General features: G+C 38.1%; 1 protein-coding gene across 3 annotated transcripts in view; it reads left to right on the top strand.

The window, feature by feature from the left end:
- The window catches only part of tp73 (tumor protein p73), a 37,595-nt gene extending 16,384 nt beyond the window's left edge, over positions 1-21,211 (top strand). The window contains exons 3-12 of one of the 3 annotated variants that reach the window (XM_060931472.1): positions 3,062-3,248; positions 3,368-3,483; positions 5,807-5,916; positions 7,665-7,807; positions 10,564-10,652; positions 10,784-10,908; positions 12,633-12,784; positions 14,887-15,019; positions 17,360-17,453; positions 18,574-21,211. In XM_060931472.1, the coding sequence (XP_060787455.1) occupies positions 3,062-3,248; positions 3,368-3,483; positions 5,807-5,916; positions 7,665-7,807; positions 10,564-10,652; positions 10,784-10,908; positions 12,633-12,784; positions 14,887-15,019; positions 17,360-17,453; positions 18,574-18,900 (1,476 nt within the window). In that variant the 3' untranslated portion in view covers positions 18,901-21,211. Of the gene's footprint in view, positions 1-3,061; positions 3,249-3,367; positions 3,484-5,806; positions 5,917-7,664; positions 7,808-10,563; positions 10,653-10,783; positions 10,909-12,632; positions 12,785-14,886; positions 15,020-15,482; positions 16,909-17,313; positions 17,454-18,573 lie in introns of those variants that run through there. The other 2 variants (XM_060931473.1, XM_060931474.1) reach the window with 2 other exon arrangements.
- The last annotated feature ends 415 nt before the right edge of the window (positions 21,212-21,626 follow it).

Genomic DNA, 21,626 nt, shown 5'->3' with positions numbered 1-21,626 from the left:
ACCTGAGTTACACGATCATATAACTGACCATGATCAAGGAAAAAGGCTTTATTTGATTTTATTTGTTTTCGAACTCCTTCAGCGGACTTAATATGTAAAGTGATGCAAAGTGCACAAAAGTGTAACAACTGTACACTACTGTTCAAAAGTGTGGGGTCACTTTGAAATGTCCTTATTTTTGAAAGAAAAGCACTGTTCTTTTCAATGAAGATCACTTTAAACTAATCAGAAATCCACTCTATACATTGCTAATGTGGTAAATGACTATTCTAGCTGCAAATGTCTGGTTTCTGGTGCAATATCTCCATAGGTGTATAGAGGCCCATTTCCAGCAACTCCCACTCCAGTGTTCTAATGGTACAATGTGTTTGCTCATTGCCTCAGAAGGCTAATGGATGATTAGAAAACCCTTGTACAATCATGTTAGCACAGCTGAAAACAGTTGAGCTCTTTAGAGAAGCTATAAAACTGACCTTCCTTTGAGCAGATTGAGTTTCTGGAGCATCACATTTGTGGGGTCGATTAAATGCTCAAAATGGCCAGAAAAATGTCTTGACTATATTTTCTATTCATTTTACAACTTATGGTGGTAAATAAAAGTGTGACTTTTCATGGAAAACACAAAATTGTCTGGGTGACCCCAAACTTTTGAACGGTAGTGTATGTAGTTGTTGAGAATCTGACACAGTTCATAAACATATCCACCTGCCTGTATATGAAAAAAAAGCATTATATTGAGGCTGATGATGAGTGTTAAATAAATGCATGCACTGTAGTCCATTTCCAGGTCATCAGAATTAGGTGAAGTGATGTCAATAATGAGATATGAACTGTGGGAAAAGTGTATGCAGGCAGCCGTACTGAGTCTAGTCTTGAATGTGACAGATCAGTAGCTTCAAGGCACTTAAAGGAAGCGTATTTTTAGGTTCAATAAGCATTCATATACTGCATGTACAGTGAGAGTAAAAAGTATTTGATCCCTTGCTGATTTTGTTGGTTTGCCCACTAATAAAGACATGATCATTCTATACTTTTAATGGTAAATGTATTCTAACATGGAGAGACAGAATATCAAAAAGAAAATCCAGAAAATAACTTTAAAGAATATATATTAATTGATTTGTATTTCATTGAGGGAAATAAGTATTTGATCCCCTTGTATGCATTAGGAGTTCTGGCTTTCACAGACCAATTAGACACTCCCAATCAACTTGTTACCTGAATTGAAGACACCTGTTCTAACTAATCACCTGTATGAAAGACACCTGTTCACAGAATCAGACAATCAGACAGATTCCAAACTCTCCAACATGGGTAAGACCAAAGAACTCTCTCAGGACCTCAGAGACAGGATTGTTGACCTGCACAAATCTGGAATGGGCTACAAAAACATTAGCAAGATGCTGGGTATTAAAGTAACAACCATTGGTGCAACTGTGAGAAAATTTAAGAAGTATAACATGACCATCAGTAGACCTCGGTCTGGTGCTCCACAGAAGATTTCGCCTCGTGGGGTGGCAATGATCATGAGAACTGTGAGAAATCGGCCTGCAACCACACAGCGGAAGTTAGTGAATGACCTCAAGGCAGCTGGGACCACAGTCACCAGGAAGACAATTGGCAACACTTTGCGCCGCAATGGATTAAAATCCTGCAGTGCCCGAAAGGTACCCCTGCTTAAGAAGGCACATGTGGAGGCCCGCCTAAAGTATGCCAAGGATCACCTCAAAGATGTACTAAGTGATTGGGAGAAGGTTCTGTGGTCAGACGAGACCAAAATTGAACTATTTGGCCTAAACTCTACTCGTCATGTGTGGAGGAAGAAAAATGCTGCCTATGACCCCAGGAACACTGTGCCCACCGTCAAGCATGGAGGTGGAAGCATTATGTTTTGGGGGTGTTTCTCTGCCAAGGGCACAGGGCGACTTCACCGCATCAGTGGGAAGATGGATGGAGCCATGTACCGTGCAGTCCTGAGGGACAACCTCCTCCCCTCTGCCAGGAAGTTGAAAATGGGCCGTGGTTGGGTCTTCCAACATGACAACGACCCGAAGCATACAGCAAAGGCAACAAAGGAGTGGCTCAAGAAGAACCACATTAAGGTCATGGAGTGGCCCAGCCAGTCTCCGGACCTCAATCCAATCGAAAATCTATGGAGGGAGCTGAAGGTCCGAGTTGCCAAGCGACAGCCCACCAACCTTAATGATTTAGAGAGGATCTGCAAAGAAGAGTGGGCCAAAATTCCCCCTGATATGTGTGCTAACCTTGTGGTTAACTCCAACAAACGTCTGTCCGCTGTGCTTGCAAACAAAGGCTTTGCCACCAAGTATTAAGTGCTTTTGGCTAGAGGGATCAAATACTTATTTCCCTCAATGAAATACAAATCAATTAAAATATATTCTTTAAAGTTATTTTCTGTATTTTCGTTTTGATATTCTGTCTCTCCATGTTAGAATACATTTACCATTTAAAGTATAGAATGATCATGTCTTTATTAGTGGGCAAACCAACAAAATCAGCAAGGGATCAAATACTTTTTACTCTCACTGTATGTGGTATTAAATGATACTTTCAGAAGAGGAATATTTTGCCCAATTGCCAGGAAAACTGTTAGTTTACTTATTTGGGATATGATTTTACAACAACAGCAACAATGTTTAATCTATTTTTTTTCTTCATATTTTTACATGACGCGTAACATTTTGACATCTGAATTGAAATGTTGATTCAAGTTCATACAAAGCAGCTTTGCTCCAAGAACATTAGATTTCAGGTTCGGATGAATATTTGGGATGTCTTTATAGTGTTCGACAGGCTCTGACATGCTGCGTGTGTGTATGTTGCTGTGTGTGATAAATTTGTTTCTGGATCACCAGCAAAGCCCAGAAATGAAGTTTGGTGCTTGAACTGAATCGCAAACCAAATCTTGCTGTAGTTCTTTTCAAAAAGCACTGCCTTGTCTACATCGTTCATTGCTCACAAATTCATATACATAATTTAATGTTATCACTGTCATCGTTTTACATATTTTAAACATTTCTGTGGTTGGTTTCGGTTGTAGTATTCTCCGTTGCTGAAGAAGCTGTACTGTCAGATCGCTAAGACCTGCCCAATTCAAGTGAAGCTTGCCTCGACTCCCCCGCACGGCAGCGTGGTACGAGCCATGCCCATCTACAAGAAGGCTGAGCATGTGACTGAAGTGGTGAAGCGCTGCCCCAACCATGAGCTTGGACGTGACTTCAATGAGAGTAAATACACAATCCTTAATGTGGGAAGATTTGGACTGGTGTTTAATCAGTACTTGATCAAAAAACACATAGATCAGTGTTGTAGTATCAACTACATGCTTTCTTCCTTTAATCCTTAGGTCAGTCAGCTCCAGCAAGCCATTTAATAAGAGTAGAGGGCAATAACTTGTGTCAGTATGTGGACGACCCAGTGACAGGCAGACAAAGCGTGTTTGTACCGTACGAAGCCCCACAGGTAGGTTTAAACTACTTTATTTCATACACGTCGACATACAATGAACAAACACAACACAGGCTAACTTGCACAACCACATTATACAGTTTATTAACAAAAAATGTGTGGTATAGAGGTGTCTAATAACATAAGTATGCAATGATTACATTAAATCACTGAGTAATAAATTTTCACAGGGTTTGGCGGATGTGCTCTGACGAGCCTTTAGACAAGCCCAATAATTACACTTTCAGTTATTCTGTAACACAAGCAGTGATTCAGAATAATCATGAGATCCTGTTTTCACCTGAGGATTCATCTGTAAAACATTTTCAGTGCAGATTTGAATCGATATAGCAACATAGGGGCCATAGGGCTGTTACTTGTACCACATGTTATTAATGTTATGCAAAACAGTAAATGATATTACTCTGTTATACTTTTCGGTTGTCTTAAAAAGTTGATGGGTTTGTGTGAAGTGTTGTGTGACCTTGCCAGAGTGGGCTCTTTTCTTACAACAACATGTCCTGAAGTGTTTTATTACTGTTATACAATAGCAATTTGACAAATATTCCAATGTCATACTTTTTGTCCATTTATAATTACATTTAATGTATGTGAAACAAGCTAGTTAACAGTTATTCCACGAAATCGAGTCGTACATGAGCTGATAGCTGATGAGGTGCGTAGCACTGAGTTGGCTATAAGCCATGTACGACAAGATTGAGTGGAATAACTGTGTTTTTTTTTTTTGAGAAACAGAGCATTTTTATTTTTTGCAAATTCGATAAATTAAAACTTTGTACAAACTGTCCAACAAAATCATTTCCGCTTCAAATGTAAACAAACCGGCGAAATGACAGAAGCAATTTGTGGAAAATGTTATAATAATAATTCTTGAAAAAAAAAAAGATGCGTTCTTACTATCAAATGCTTTCATTCCATATTTTGTTGCCTTTTTTTTTTTTTTTTTTGCATTTTTTGGGGTCTTCTTCTTCTTCTTTAGGGTTTTTTTTTGGCAGTTGGCAAACCAACTTAAAGGTGCATTACTGCCACTGACTGGGCTGGAGTGTGGACCAGGTGATATTGGTGGGGGGGGAGAAAAACTATATTATTTAAGCTATTTCTGTTTCTTTAAATACTTGTTGACAATTTTGGGGGTTTTGTTTTCAAATAGAGTTTTTATTTCGCGCTCGGTTGGTTCAGCAACACGCTCCACCATTTTGCTTTTCTCTACTCACGGTATATGAGCTCATAGTCTAGTAGTAGAGTAGCCAATCAGAGCGCACGATTGCTCATATCCAGTGAACGTGGGTAGAATAATTCCTGTTATCCCTTATGTTATAGCAGCTATAAACATTCATTCCTGCACTTTCTCTTTAAGGTAGTAAGATAAAAAAAAGTGCAGCTTGTTACCAAGAAACCACAAAGTCTGTTACTATGACTTAAACTTTGTGGAAAAAGTTGCACTTTTACCTCTGACTGGTACCAAGCACCGACACTGGAGACTCTTTTCATGGCTGTTAAATAAACATCTCTTGACTCGAACTTTCGCCATAATAATGATTACACATTTTTCTTTGTTAAATAATAGAACATTTTTAATCAGCATCTACCATGCAAGTCCTTGTGACTAAGTCTTTAATAATAATAATAATAATAGAATTAGTCCGACTGCATTAATATAAATCTGTCATGTGAAATATAACCAGCACTACACTCAGAGCTGATGTTATAGGAAATTACTGATTAGACAACTTTGCCGAAGATGAGTGGCTTATCAAACAATATCACCCAGTACAAATTGGTACAGTCAATTCAACGGCTCTCAGAATAGTCTTGCTTTCAGCAATATTTTTTCCCTAAATAGCTACTAATTCCTGCCTGAATAAGCCTGAACATGTTGATGTTACTAACCCCTTTAAAAGGCTGAAACCCAGACCATATAAGGATATCTGGTAGCGCTCACTTGTTCATGGTCATGCACAGCCAATTCGAAGATGATTTGGGATTTATAAACACATCATGCACAGAATTGTTGATGGAAATATATATATTTATGGTAGAATTTTCCCCAAAATTATTACAGGCTCACCTTTATAATGAACTGGGGAAGGTACTGTGTGTGTGTGCGTGTGTGTGTGTGTGTGTCCTGCCTGGTGTTTTGTCCTCCTGCTGCCCTCTAGTGGCAAGAAAAAACAATCTTTACTTCAGAAAGACTTTTTTTTTTAAACAAACAATTGTTCTTTATGCAGTGTTGTTTTAAATTAATTGATGAAAGAAAATACACTACCTAATCTCTCTCTCTCTCTCTCTCTCTCTCTCTCTCTCTCTCTCCCTTTAGGTGGGGACGGAATTCACAACAATTTTGTATAATTTCATGTGTAACAGTAGCTGTGTTGGTGGAATGAACCGCAGACCCATTCTCATCATCATTACTCTGGAGACAAGAGAGTTAGTGATTTTTTTTTTAAAATCCAGAACCTGTTTGTAGCGGTCTAAAATAAAAGGGGGAAAAAATAATACCTTACAGTGGTGCTTGAAAGTTTGTGAACCCTTTAGAATTTTCTATATTTCTGCATAAATATGACCTAAAACATCATCAGATTTTCACACAAGTCCTAAAAGTAGATAAAGAGAACCAAGTTAAACAAATGAGACAAAAATATTATACTTGGTCATTTATTCATTTATTGAGGAAAATGATCCAATATTACATATCTGTGAGTGGCAAAAGTATGTGAACCTTTGCTTTCAGTATCTGGTGTGACCCCCTTGTGCAGCAATAACTGCAACTAAACGTTTCCGGTAACTGTTGATCAGTCCTGCACACCGGCTTGGAGGAATTTTAGCCCATTCCTCCGTACAGAACAGCTTCAACTCTGGGATGTTGGTGGGTTTCCTGACATGAACTGCTTGCTTCAGGTCCTTCCACAACATTTCCATTGGATTAAGGTCAGGACTTTGACTTGGCCATTCCAAAACATTAACTTTATTCTTCTTTAACCATTCTTTGGTAGAACGACTTGTGTGCTTAGGGTCATTGTCTTGCTGCATGACCCACCTTCTCTTGAGATTCAGTTCATGGACAGATGTCCTGACATTTTCCTTTAGAATTCGCTGGTATAATTCAGAATTCATTGTTCCATCAATGATGGCAAGCCGTCCTGGCCCAGATGCAGCAAAACAGGCCCAAACCATGATACTACCACCACCATGTTTCACAGATGGGATAAGGTTCTTATGCTGGAATGTAGTGTTTTCCTTTCTCCAAACATAACGCTTCTCATTTAAACCAAAAAGTTCTATTTTGGTCTCATCTGCCCACAAAACATTTTTCCAATAGCCTTCTGGCTTGTCCACGTGATCTTTAGCAAACTGCAGATGAGCAACAATGTTCTTTTTGGAGAGCAGTGGCTTTCTCCTTGCAACCCTGCCATGCACACCATTGTTGTTCAGTGTTCTCTTGATGGTGGACTCATGAACATTAACATTAGCTAGTGTGAGAGAGGCCTTCAGTTGCTGAGAAGTTACCCTGGGGTCCTTTGTGACCTTGCCAACTATTACACGCCTTGCTCTTGGAGTGATTTTGTTGGTCGACCACTCCTGGGGAGGGTAACAATGGTCTTGAATTTCCTCCATTTGTACACAATCTGTCTGGCTGTGGATTGGTGGAGTCCAAACTCTTTAGAGATGGTTTTGTAACCTTTTCCAGCCTGATGAGCATCAACAACACTTTTTCTGAGGTTCTTAGAAATCTCCTTTGTTCGTGCCATGATCCACTTCCACAAACATGTGTTGTGAAGATCAGACTTTGATAGATCCCTGTTCTTTAAATAAAACAGGGTGCCCACTCACACCTGATTGTCATCCCATCGATTGAAAACACCTGACTCTAATTTCACCTTCAAATTAACTGTTAATCCTAGAGGTTCACATACTTTTGCCACTCACAGATATATAATATTGGATCATTTTCCTCAATAAATAAATGACCAAGTATAATATTTTTGTCTTATTTGTTTAACTGAGTTCTGTTTATCTACTTTTAGGACTTGTGTGAAAATCTGATGATGTTTTAGGTCATATTTATACAGAAACATAGAAAATTCTAAAGGGTTCACAAACTTTCAAGCACCACTGTAAAAAACTCATGACCTTAGGTTTGATTATCACATGGTTTACTGTTTCTCTCTTCATAGTGGTCAGGTGCTTGGTCGGCGCTCTTTTGAAGGCCGGATATGTGCATGTCCAGGTCGAGACCGCAAAGCAGACGAGGATCATTTCAGAGAACAGCAGGCACTGAACGAGAGCGTAGCCAAGAACGGCAATGCTAATAAGCGCAGTGAGTCAAGCACTCCTTCCTAAAACTGCATTTCGACCATGTTTAAACTAAAGTCTTGTAAGTCATATAATAATTTATAACGCAACCCTGTTGAATTCTCAATTCTGATCAGCCAAAAGGTGATGTTGAAGTTTCTGCAACAGCTCTAGTTTTTGATACATTATCTTTTCTATGGTAACAACGTCCACAGGAACATGTATGGCACATAGTCCACATAAACAGATGTAATCATTGGTAAGGTAAAGCTTTCTGTAAGGAGATGTTTATTGAACATTTTTGAAAGGAGTCTCCAGAGATAAAGCTGCTGCTATAAGTTTTCAGACATGGCCCAGTAGACTTCACAAGAGAAATAAAGAGCGGCTAGTGATAACGATAACATAATTGTATAACTCTATAATATAACAGGAGCTAACTTGTTTCATGGATATTCGAGAATATTAAGTGTTATTCTATCCACATTTACTGGATATGAGCAATCGCGCGCTCTGATTGGCTACTGTACTACTAGGCTATCACCTCATATACCGTGAGTAGAGAAAAACAAAATGGCGGCGCGTGTTGCTGAACCAACCGAAGATGAAATAAAAACTACTTGAAAACAAACCCCCCCAAAAATACAAAAAAAGCAACAAAATATGGAATAAAAGTATTTGATGGTAAGAATGTATCTTTTTAAAAAAAATTTCAGTAATTATTATTATCGCGTTTTTCACAAATTGCTACTGTCATTTCGCTGGTTTGTTTACATTCTAAGCGGAAATGATTTTGTCGGACATTTTATATCAAGATTTTATTTATCGAATTTGCAAAAAATAAAAATGCTCTGTTTCTCAAAATCCAGTGAATGTGGATCGAATAAAACAGTTATTACACTCAATCTCATCATACAAGGCTTATAGCCAACTCGGAGCTACGCGGCTCGCATACTTGCCAACCCTCCCTATTTCGGCGGGAGGCTCCCGATTTTAGCCTCCATCTCCCACCTCCCGATCATATTTGTTAAAAACTGGATAATCTCCCGGTTTTGGGAAATCCCTACCGCAAAGTTAAAAATACTCCCGATTATGTCCAATCAGAATCGTATGAGAAACACTGCTGACATCAACTGATTTTTAACCAATCAACGAACAGAATGACAGTCACTTCCGTAATGTAGGATTCACCCAGGCTGTCTGACATTTTTTACAAGGAGTCATTCATCATGGCCACTAAACCCAATACCACACGGCAAAAATATGAACACAAATACCAGGTTGCATGGGAGAATGAATTTCCATGGATAAGCAAATGTTCGACCAGCCAGTTACACATTTTAAGGTAAAGATGCCTTAAATCAGAATATAATGGACATTTGAGTGTGAAATTAAACTAGTCTTCCGTACCATTTCAGAAACAAACGGTACAACTTCTAAAGTGTTTAGTGAAATTTTGCATGACAGAGAATTTGTTTGGTGAGTGTATTTGAATAGTGCGGTCGTGTCTTAGTGCTATTTTGAATTTATATTTGAAAGTTTTAAGTGAAAGTTTACAAGTGAATTATCTGGAAAGTGATTGATTTTGATCGAGTTTTGAGGTTTTAAGTGAAAGATTACTAGTGAGTGTATTTGGGTCGTACTAAAATTTTGCATTCGAGTGAATTTCTTTGCGGAGTATATTTTGATAGTATGGTAGTATTTATAGTGCCATTTTTAAATTTTGTTTGAAAATTTTCAGTCAAAGTTTGCAAATGAGCAAATTCCTTTGATGCATTCCGATAGGATTTGGATCGGATTTCTAGTGCTTTTTAAACATTCTGTTGGAAAGTGTTTAGTGAGAGAGATGCATTTTAGTAGGACTAAGACAGTGCAGTATTTATTTAATTGAGTTGTTACTATTTTGGTTAAATCTTATTAAAATTGTATTTAATTTATATATGATATTATAGTTCTCTGTATTTTTACATGAGCTTACAGAAGGAAAACACATTAATACTTTTCACTGTGACTATTTTAAGAAATGATAAACATCCTTCTAAAGCATCACTTGTGTTATTTTCTGCGGGTCTCTGTATGTAGACAATATTCAGGCATGAGATTTTTCAGCTCAAAATCTGATTTAAGACTTCTCTTTCATTGTTATTATATTAAAATTCAAGACGAGTATTATTTCAGATTTTTCACTCTGAGCTCTCTCATGCCTGATACATGAATCCCATAACCTATAGTAATTGATCGAACAATATCAACAATTCAAAAACTCTTTAATTGTATAAATTTCAAATGGTTTGCAATTAATTGGGATCCACTGTTTTTATCATTTCAACCGCGCATCATACCCTCGTCCAATTGAAAATGTTGTTCACGCACTTTTCTCTCCCACGAGAATTTTGAAAAGTTGGCAAGTATGGGCTCGTTGGCTGTCGGCTCATGTACGACACGATTTCATGGAATAACTGAAATATTAAGCACTGTTCTTACATTTATGAAAACTGTAGTTGTTGGTAATTTGCTGTGGTGTTTTTGCAATAAGCAACACTGCATAACTTCATGTTCACATATTCCTTATATAATTTGTGTGCTGTTAGAAAAAAAAACCCTTCAGGATATAACCTGTTTTGGCTTTTGTCTAGTTCTAGTAATTACATCTAATTAAAACAGTGAAATTAGATTTGAACTAAATATTGAATTAAGGCTATAGAACCAAGATATGGCCATATGATGCCTCAAACCAAAACAGCTCTCGTGACTTTAACTGAGTACCTAAATCTGATTCCACAGATTTCAGACAGACGCCTCCCAACATTCCCGGCCCTCCCATCAACATCAAGAAGAGGAGGCATGGGGAAGAGGAGATGTACTACATCCCAGTGAGTGCACACTCTTTCATTAGATGTATAACAGTGTGTTATGGAATAGTCTATCTCAGTGTGCGAAGATGTTTGTAAGGTGGTTTCTGTGTTGAGGACTTTGCTGTAATGTGTTTGTGGATGTCATGCAGGTACGAGGCAGGGAGAACTTTGACATCCTTATGAAGATAAAGGACAGTTTAGAGTTAGTGGAGCTGGTGCCACAGCAGTTAGTCGACTCCTATAGGCAACAGCAACAGCAGCTACTGCACAGACAGTGAGTACACACACACACACACACACACACACACACACACACACTGTAGATGTACTGGAAATAGAGTTTCCCTCCGTTGTTTTATGTACATTTTAGAAAAAAAATTAAAACCATTTATGGTAATAACAGAAAAATTTAAAATATGGCAGAAAAACAAAAATCAGTTTTGTTCTCTTGGCTGGAGTGTATAGGAAGATACCAGAAGATGGCGAGAATAAATTGTGTGCCACAAAATGTATTACTTTAGTGACAGTTGCAAATAAAACTTTGCTCTACTGTTTTTCACAGAAAGAAAAAAAACAAAGATCTCTCAAACAAATAAATAAAAGCATTAATTTTATGCAGCAGCACGGTGGTGTAGTGGTTAGCACTGTCGCCTCACAGCAAGAAGGTCCTGGGTTCGAGCCCAGTAGCCGACGGGGGCCTTTCTGTATGGAGTTTGCATGTTCTCCCCGTGTCTGTGTGGGTTTCCTCCAGGTGCTCCAGTTTCCCCTACAGTCCAAAGACATACGGGTTAGGTTAATTGGTGGATCTAAATTGACCGTGAGTGTGAATGGTTGTTTGTCTCTATGTGTCAGGCCTGCGATAACCTGGCGACTTGTCCAGGGTGTACCCTGCCTCTCACCCATAGTCAGCTGGGATAGGCTCCAGCTTGCCTGCGACCCTATACAGGATAAGCGGGTATGGATAGATTAATTTTATGCACCGAAGTTACAACAAACAAAAAGGTGAATATACTTCACATTATGTGGGTAAATGAAACTTCTTTCATCTGTGAAATTTCCTTAAGTCAATAAATACACATTAAATGGCACCAGATTCATGACGTGCCACCCTGTTGTCATTCGAAATACTCATTATGTCAGCGTAACTGCTCACAAAATAAATTTTTTTTGTGTCACAATATGAATTTTGTGTCCTGTTAAAATTGCATTAATAGTATTTAGCAGACACTCTTTTCCAGAGCAACGTACAACACACCCAGAACAGCCTGGGGAGCAGTTGGGGGTTAGGTGTCCTGCTCAAGGTCACGTCAGCCATTCCTGCTGGTCCAGGGAATTGAACTGGCGATTTTTTTTGGTCCCAAAGCTGTTTCGCTAACCATTAGGCCATGGCGTCCTTCATATCCCCCCCAAAAAAGTGAATGAATTACTTTTTTGAGTCACAAAATTATTTTAATATAGTTTAGTGTAAGAAAAATATATCTGTAAAATCATTACAAGGATAAATTGAGCATTTCATAGCACCAAACATCTCCAGAGTGCTACTTGGTGCCACATAAATTGTCTGTACCGAGCTAAGATAAGATGTTTCTTTTATTCCCTGTATAATGAGTATATTCACCCTGTTGTCCAAAAATGACATTTGATTTTTAGGGTTATGTATTCACATTTTTTTGTAAATGAAATGTAAAGCAAGGTGTTTGGTTTTGTAATGAAAAACACACGTCTTTCGTAGTGGAACCTGTCGTGTCACACTGGCTTATGCCTAACTGTGTTATCCTGCTGCTGCTTTTGTTAGTATATTCACATAAGATTGGGTTTTTGAAACACAGTGTAGAATGAGAACTTTGTTTTCACACATCATCATCATCATCATAAACACATCTCTACACACACTGTACAGCTGGATTTTTCCATCCCCCAATACACACACACACACACACACACACACACGTTCATGCTTCATTGCTTATTTTCCCTGACTCATTTATTTCTTTGTAGTGGTCATGTGACCTCTCCGTCCCCCTATGGAACACCACTGAGCAACATGAACAAGGTCCACAGCAACATCAGCAAACTTCCTTCAGTCAACCAGATAGTGGCGCATCAGAGCCATCAGAACGCCGGACCATCCGCCAGCATGGTGCACATGGGTAAGAGCCTTAACAATATATAAGCAGCTCGGCTTTCATTGTGGTTTAAAAAAAAATGTCTGGTGTTCTGGTGAGCTGCAGTAAAAACTAAGAGCAACAGACTAGAAATTTACAAATTCTGAGCCAAACAACTAATAACTGCTCGGTTAAATTATTTAATTATCGTTCACTGTTGGATTTAAACATCCAAATCCTACATCAGGAAATTTCATAGCAGACGTAGCTACAGATTTGCTTTGTATCAAATTGAAATAGGTCTAAATCAAAATGGTTTATTTTTCATACTTTTTCATGGTTGATGAGTATACACTACCGTTCAAAAGTTTGGGGTCACTTTGAAATGTCCTTATTTTTGAAAGAAAAGCACTGTTCTTTTCAATGAAGATCACTTTAAACTAATCAGAAATCCACTCTATACATTGCTAATGTGGTAAATGACTATTCTAGCTGCAAATGTCTGGTTTTTGGTGCAATATCTCCATAGGTGTATAGAGGCCCATTTCCAGCAACTCTCACTCCAGTGTTCTAATGGTACAATGTGTTTGCTCATTGCCTCAGAAGGCTAATGGATGATTAGAAAACCCTTGTACAATCATGTTAGCACAGCTGAAAACAGTTGAGCTCTTTAGAGAAGCTATAAAACTGACCTTCCTTTGAGCAGATTGAGTTTCTGGAGCATCACATTTGTGGGGTCGATTAAATGCTCAAAATGGCCAGAAAAATGTCTCGACTATATTTTCTATTCAGTTTACAACTTATGGTGGTAAATAAAAGTGTGACTTTTCATGGAAAACACAAAATTGTCTGGGTGACCCCAAACTTTTGAACGGTAGTGTAGAGGCGCGCCAAGTGGGATACACATGCTGCGTTCATGTGCTATGGGAAGATGATATTTTCCAGTTGGGAAGTGGTATTTACCAGTATGTTGTGTTCACATTCTTTTGTTGTTGTTGACAAATTAAAGATGGTGGACCAGATTCAGAATCAGGCCTGTTATTTGGCTAAAACAATTATAGATTGCCTTGTTCATCAGCTGCAGCAGGAATACGAGTTATCAAAAGTCAAAAGGTAAATAATGCTGAATATTTCCTCATCATGACAAGTAGAGATTTTCTTAACACATTGAATGCCACGCAGTTTTTGGAAATTTGGCTGTAGCCACAATGAGAGTAGCCAGTATCTAGATCATTGTTGGCGTTCTTTGGACAGCCACAGAATATTTTGTATTAGGCTATAATATACATATTATAATAATATAATATACATAACATGACTCGTTTAAAAGGTGAGAGTCAGCTTTCCGTAGGTGAAAACCACTTCTTTCTTGGTTCATAAGCTAGTCTTGTACCGCTCGCCGCCATGTTGAAAAGGTTAAAGTTCATCTCATCTCGGCAACTCGTGTATCAAAATTTTCTACGAGTTGCCCAGTGGAAAATACCACAAGAGGGGGCGTTCATGTGTGCTTTCCATGTCGGCGTTTGGTATTTACCATAATTCCCATAGCACATGAACGCACCAACATTTTCACACACTTCTAGAAGCTATTCGTATTTCCTTCCTCCTCTTTAGGTTACATATTAAAGTATGGTTCATCTACTTTTTGTGTGAATCCAAATCCCAGAACTGGGGCGGCACGGTGGTGTAGTGGTTAGCGCTGTCGCCTCACAGCAAGAAGGTCCTCGGTTCGAGCCCCGGGGCCGGCGAGGGCCTTTCTGTGTGGAGTTTTCATGTTCTCCCCGTGTCCGCGTGGGTTTCTTCTGGGTGCTCCGGTTTCCCCCACAGTCCAAAGACATGCAGGTTAGGTTAACTGGTGACTCTAAATTGACCGTAGGTGTGAATGTGAGTGTGAATGGTTGTCTGTGTCTATGTGTCAGCCCTGTGATGACCTGGCGACTTGTCCAGGGTGTACCCCGCCTTTCGCCCGTAGTCAGCTGGGATAGGCTCCAGCTTGCCTGCGACCCTGTAGAAGGATAAAGCGGCTAGAGATAATGAGATGAGATGAAATCCCAGAACTGCCCAAGAGCCACTTTTGCCCTCTGATCTTACCCTTGAACTTCTCAGCACTATTGGCGCTATCGTAACGACATGGATGTTTCCTGTAGGTGCGAACATGCTGGGCGGCCACCACATGCAGTCAAACGGCGACGTGAACGGAGCGCACTCGGCCCAGTCGATGGTGTCAGCGTCTCACTGCACCCCGCCTCCACCCTACAACCCCGACCCCAGCCTCATCAGGTACTTCACCCTGCAGTAGCACGGCTTTCCCTCGCTTTCTCACACACATGCACGCTCACACACTGCAAATCTGACTGCAAATCTACAGAAATGACCACATGTCTCGTCATTTTCTCATACTGTAAATGTCACGCCAAAAGACTTATCCTTTCTGTCTACTGGGCCAAAATATGCCTTTTTCATTCATGGTTTGAAAAGCACTGTATTGTTTTTTTTTTCTATGTGTTTAGAGTATTTATGATGTCATTTTTACAAGACTTGATATTACGGGGGATTCCATGATTGAGGTGCCATTTGTGTCCCACTGATATTACATTCGCAATTATGTACGAGTAAAACTTGTGCATGTTTTGGAGAAATAACTTCAAACTTTTTATAAAACGTACTCAAATTACAGCACTTCCAAACCAGCATTTTGCTTGTCCTAGCCCACTTTACACTTTAATATTCTTTTTTTTTTTAGCATTCATGTGTGAATCCATTTACCATCTCATGCCTGAAACATCTTTTTCCACGAGTCATCGTTTTCATTTTACATTTCATTCTTTTTTTCTTCTTCTTTATTTTCAATCTTATTGTGATATTGAATGGCAAGGTCACTTTAAAACACAGCCGTGTTACTGAAATTATAGATTGAAAGTAAATAATTAATTTCATTATAATTTTTGGTCAATCATTAGAACATCATTGATGTCCTCGTGATATTAGCATGGATGCTTAACCACATTTAATGCATTTGCAAATTGCAACGACGACAATAACAACAACAACCTTCAACCCTGCTCCATATTTAAGAGAAAAAAACTACAAAAGAGATTGTTGCCTAGAATGGGTTAAGACATCGAATGGCTAAATGCTTGTTTTCTGAGATTCAATGTTGGGAGAAAAAAAAATTAAAAAATTTAATTGATAACAGTTACAAGGCCTAAATGGCACCACAATTGTAGAATCACCTTTTTGGAGAACGTGTTAAGTAGAAGGGAAGCCTGGGTTCTGCTGACTCAACCCCTTCTGTTTACTCATCTGTAAATACTTATTTGAGATTTGAAATATTTTTTCTGCTGGTCAGAAAAAAAGTGTTTATCGAAAAGAAATCATTTGCTTTGACTTTCCTCATGGAGCATTAAATGGAATAAATTTGATTTTCCTAGTCTTTCTATCTTTGTCCATACAGTAAGATAATTATACAGAATGCCATTTTTTTTTACTTGTTTCCATGCATGATATTGGATGTACTGTGTGATCTCATATACGTATAAATCAACCCACTACAATATTGTATGACATTTAGCTAAAGTTCACGCTTCTGTACACATTACTCATTTTCTGTTTAGGAGCATCACACAGCTTTCTCCTTCAACGATATTACAGAACTATATAGTTTCAGACATTTAAAAAAATGAAAACATATTTATTTCATGAAATATGTTTGATTTTCATGTTTAATTGCAATGCACTGTTTTGCAATTCAGTTGCCACTCCATGATTATAAGTTTCCGTTCTTTGCCATTTTGTATTTTTCATGTATCACTTTAAAGGTAGAGTCCCCAAACATGACAAGGCATTGTTTATTTTCTTTCTTACTTTCCTTCCTTCATCCTCTCCGGTCATGCTGACATCCATTAAACGAATCAATTTGGTCACATAAAGTTGCATTCTCTGACAATATACAATGAATAAATTCCAAAATGATTTACAAGACAGATTGTGTCTGTATTTTTTAGATAAATAAATAAAGCATAATAAAAGGCATGACGCAGTTGCGGAATCTACCTTTGAAATGTTCATGTCACTATATTTCTGTCCCATTCCTGTTTTATAATATCAGAACAGATGAATGTTTTTTTTTTCATTGTATGTAGCATTTCCACCTTTTTGTATTTATAATAAAAGTCTGAATGCTTTCAAAAAAAAAAGTTGTTACGGATTGTTAATGCAGCTGCATGTGTTTTTTGTTGAACTGGGTCATTTATTATTATTATTATTATTATTATTATTATTATTATTATTATTATTATAGTTACCATCTTTAAAATACATTTAGAAACAAAAAAGCTGTAGGTTACATGTTATTACTGTTTCCTGCATTTTAGCTTACTGGCACTTCATGTGTTCTATTATCACCACCTCATTCCAGGGAGGAATAATAATTTATATTTATATTTGATTGTTCTGTAATATTTTATCATGTATTGCATACAGTATTGTAGAATAATCATTTACAGCCAGTATAGATTAAAATACTGCTTTGGTCTGGTTAAAATGTTGTCCATGCACGAATCTGTAATTCCCAGGGTGCAGCCCCTTGGTCTTAGTGGGATTCCTTTTTTCTCTGAACAGCTTCTTAACCAGCCTGGGCTGCCAAAACTGCATCGACTACTTCACATCGCAGGGCCTCCAGAGTGTGTACCACCTGCAGACCCTCTCCATGGAGGTAAACAAAATCAAGAATCATCTGTAAGGACTCGATTCCTCTGTCTGACGCCAGTTCAGAATTGTATTCACTGTGCACTGGAAATGAAATGCTTTTTTTTTTTTTTTGTAAGCTACCATGAACTGATTCCAGCTGCTATGGAAAACCAGATCATGAAATCTAGAATGAGTTTTGGCTGTGTAGTAAAGTGAACTACTAGTAATAATCATGCATCGATGGCCAAACCTTAGGAAAGATATTAGGAACTGGTTAAAGCTGTCTTGAAAAGTCTCATCTCATTATCTCTAGCCGCTTTATCCTTCTACAGGGTCGCAGGCAAGCTGGAGCCTATCCCAGCTGACTACAGGCGAAAGGCGGGGTACACCCTGGACAAGTCGCCAGGTCATCACAGGGCTGACACATAGACACAGACAACCATTCACACTCACATTCACACCTACGGTCAATTTAGAGTCACCAGTTAACCTAACCTGCATGTCTTTGGACTGTGGGGGAAACCGGAGCACCCGGAGGAAACCCACGCGGACACGGGGAGAACATGCAAACTCCGCACAGAAAGGCCCTCGCCGGCCACGGGGCTCGAACCCGGACCTTCTTGCTGTGAGGCGACAGCGCTAACCACTACACCACCGTGCCGCCCCTGTCTTGAAAGTATATTAGTTATTTAGAAAATGTAAGAACTGAAGAAGTAGTAGTACGAGGGCTGGGCAGAATTTAGCTATAAATATCAAAATGCAGTTGTCAACGTATCGGGAGATTGAATAGATACATTTTCTTGTCTTTTGTGTTAATCGCTTTCATATAGGTTACATGCAGCGGCCCTTGTTTGTGTTTTGCTAGCAAAGCCTTCGCAAATTTATATATTGTCAGTTTACATCTATACACAGTATCATGTATTGTGTAGATGTCACATGATATTTCTGTCATATTTTTTTCACCCGCCCCTACAGAGCAACCAAGTTTTATATTAAAGTGAATTGTGAATAAGATGCACAATTAGTCAAACGTCAGCAGCTTTTATAGGAGCTATGATGAGAATAGGTTTAAACAAAACAAACAAGAATTACTCAAAGTTTTTGAAAACTAAGGTGGCGCTAACTCCTCTGTATTTACCCCTCAGGATCTTGGAGCTCTTAAGATCCCAGAACAGTTCCGTTTGGCCATCTGGAGAGGCCTCCAGGACATGAAGCAGGGCCACGATTATGGCCAGCAGCTTATTCGTTCCAGCAGTAACATGGCCACTATGGCTATCGGGCCTGGAGGTGAACTACAACGGCAGCGTGTTATGGAGGCTGTGCACTTTCGCGTGCGACACACCATCACCATCCCCAACCGCGGCACCACAGCCGGAGCAGATGAGTGGCCTGACTTCGGCTTCGACATGCCCGACTGCAAGACTCGAAAACACTCCATTAAGGAAGAGTTCGCCGAGAGCGACATGCGCTGAGATGTCTCACAGCGACCTTGTCGTTTTTGCTGCTTTACTTCTTTTTTTTCCTCCCTCAAGTTCCTTTCTTTCTCTTTCTTTTTCTTTTTAACTGAAGCGGACAGTTCTATCTTGGTTTCTACCATACGTCAAGGTATTACATGAGTTTCTTTCAAACTTTTTTCTTTTTCTCACATTTAAAACATGTACATGTGACAGGAACGCCTCTCAGAACTTTTTTTTTAAATATACAAATAGCATTTTTATAAATTATATCAACTCCAACACAACGCTGTGTATACACAGTAGTAATTCACAGCAACGGACCCAAAAAACATGCTTGGACGATATTATAACCCCAACAGAATTCACATATAAGAATAGCTCAAAGAATATCGATAGCAAAATTCTAAACAATCATCAAGCCACAATAACAGTTGGGTTTTTTTTCTGTAGCATCATGTTATATCTAGATTTTGAATGTTTTTGAATATGCGTTGTAAATAACACTCAGTAAGTTAGTCATATTTTAGAGTAGGAAGGAATTTAAAGGGCTCCTAATAAGATATATTTGACTATAATTACAATGATATCACAGTGTCATATTGAATCTTTAATTTCATGAGTATTTGAAAAGCAATCTGTCAGTAAAATGAGGTGACTATCGGAAATGTGCAGCTTGGTTTAGCTACATATCAAGATGCAATTATAAAGTCTGGCGTTCCACTTATGAATATATGAAACCTAGTATTAGCGAGTGTTATGTTGTTTACTTGGCATAAAATATTTATTGCAAGACACTGGAGCATTACATGGTTTAGACTGCGAAATGTGTTTCAAGCGTTAACGTTAGCTTCGAAAAGAAAATGTCCCTGTATTGTGTGGTATTAGCCTTGCAGGACAAGGTTTTATTTATCATGCCAAAATGTTTCTGTAATTACCTTTTTTTTTTTTTGTCCATAGTTTTAAGTAGGAATGAATTCAATTGGCCATACTATTGAAACAATAGTTTATACAATATTTGTGTAATTATACACTTCTTCACCAGAACCCAGGTATTTATATGTTTTGAGGAAATTAGATGGTTTGTGATTTTGTTATTTACACGGATTACTATAATATTATAATTAGTATTGCTTCCATTAGATGAACAAAAATGGAGCAGAATCAATCCTTCTTAACCAAAAGTATTTTCTAGACTTATAGAAGTTTTGCTACCCGAATAATTCAATCCTTGCACTGCCGCTGCAGTGTTACATCATTTAACACCGCCTTGTTTGTAAATGTATAGTATTAAGTAGATCTTGTGATATTGGATGGTACTATTTTTTCTTACTGTTTCACCTTATTGTATAGACTTTTGGTTACAAACAGACAGTTGTGAGACATTTTCAAATCACATTTCATATGAGAACGGATCGCTTTACCTACAAGGATGGAATGGACTAAATCCACATATGCATTTGTGAAAAGTAACGCCTGAAAGCGAATCTTTCCAAATCTGTTAAACGTTCAGTTAATATTCCTCACTTATCCTGTTTCGATAACGCCCAAACAGTTCATAGCGCTCAACTCCTTTTGTGATTGGCGCTGTCTAAAATCCACATAAGCAAGCACTTTATTGCTTTTGTATATTGTAAACACTGTAATATTTTGATTGATTGATTGATTGTGATCAGTATTATGTCACCTTATTCATAAGAGATTTTATGAATGTTTTCAAGTTGAGACGTCTTTTCTTTAAAAACCAAACCAAACAAAACCATAATGTCTATTTTTGTTCATTTCCACATTCATGAAACATGTTTATGTTTGAGTTGTGTAAGGTTATTATTATTATTATTATTATTATTATTATTATTATTATTATTATTAAAGTGTGTATTATAGTAATTATATCTGTTGTCATGAATATCCCAACACAGACCATTTCAAGAAAGTCAAATCGCTCTAATTTTTGTTTGCCAAAAAGAATGAACTTGTGGCTTTTGGTTGGTTTAGATGGGTTTTAACTTTAGAGATCATGATGACCTCATTCCCCCTCCCTCCCACAATAGTGCTAGGAGGACATTCAGATGATGTTCTTCCAAGTGGAGCATCAGAAAAAAACATTTATGGAACAAATATCCCAGGAAAAGCCATCAGAACTCGACTTGTTATTTTAACGATATAATCTCCAACCAAACGACAGTTTTCATTTCATTTCATTGCATTGCAGAACCTGGTCCTGTTTATATGTTTTCCTCAATGGTTTCTTGTTGCATCTCTTGTTTTAGTTGCTACCTTCTTTTCTGATGATTTTTTTTTAAATAAAATATGGACACATTCATCCACATGATTTCATGAACACAGCTAGTGCTTGTAAAAGAAAATGTTCCTGTCATTCTTTTATTCTTCAGTAAATGAGTCAGCTGTAACAGTGAAACGGAAGTAAAGCTATCTGTAAGTCTGGACTTGAAGGTGAGTCTTAGGAGTCTAAAGGGTTAAATACGGGCCTAGGCACTGTGTAGCAAAGCACTGGATAAAAATATTTGTAATCAGCATTTCCAGTGCATATACTGTTTAAAAAAAATATTGGCTGTACATTTTACAGTCATTTATTGGCAGCTGCTGGGATTTGAACACATGATCTTCTGATCTATAATTCAGTAATTCACAGCCATAACCTCTGAACCATAATTAGGGGCCAAGCAGCGAAGCTGGCGAAGGCCCCTAATGAGTTTGTCGGTTTTCTTATTATTATTATT

This window comes from Neoarius graeffei, chromosome 10 (genome assembly GCF_027579695.1).
Source record: "Neoarius graeffei isolate fNeoGra1 chromosome 10, fNeoGra1.pri, whole genome shotgun sequence".
Taxonomy (NCBI): Eukaryota; Metazoa; Chordata; class Actinopteri; order Siluriformes; family Ariidae; genus Neoarius; species Neoarius graeffei.
The sequence above is the reverse complement of the archived record's forward strand: the minus strand, read 5'-3'. Positions and strand labels throughout refer to the sequence as shown.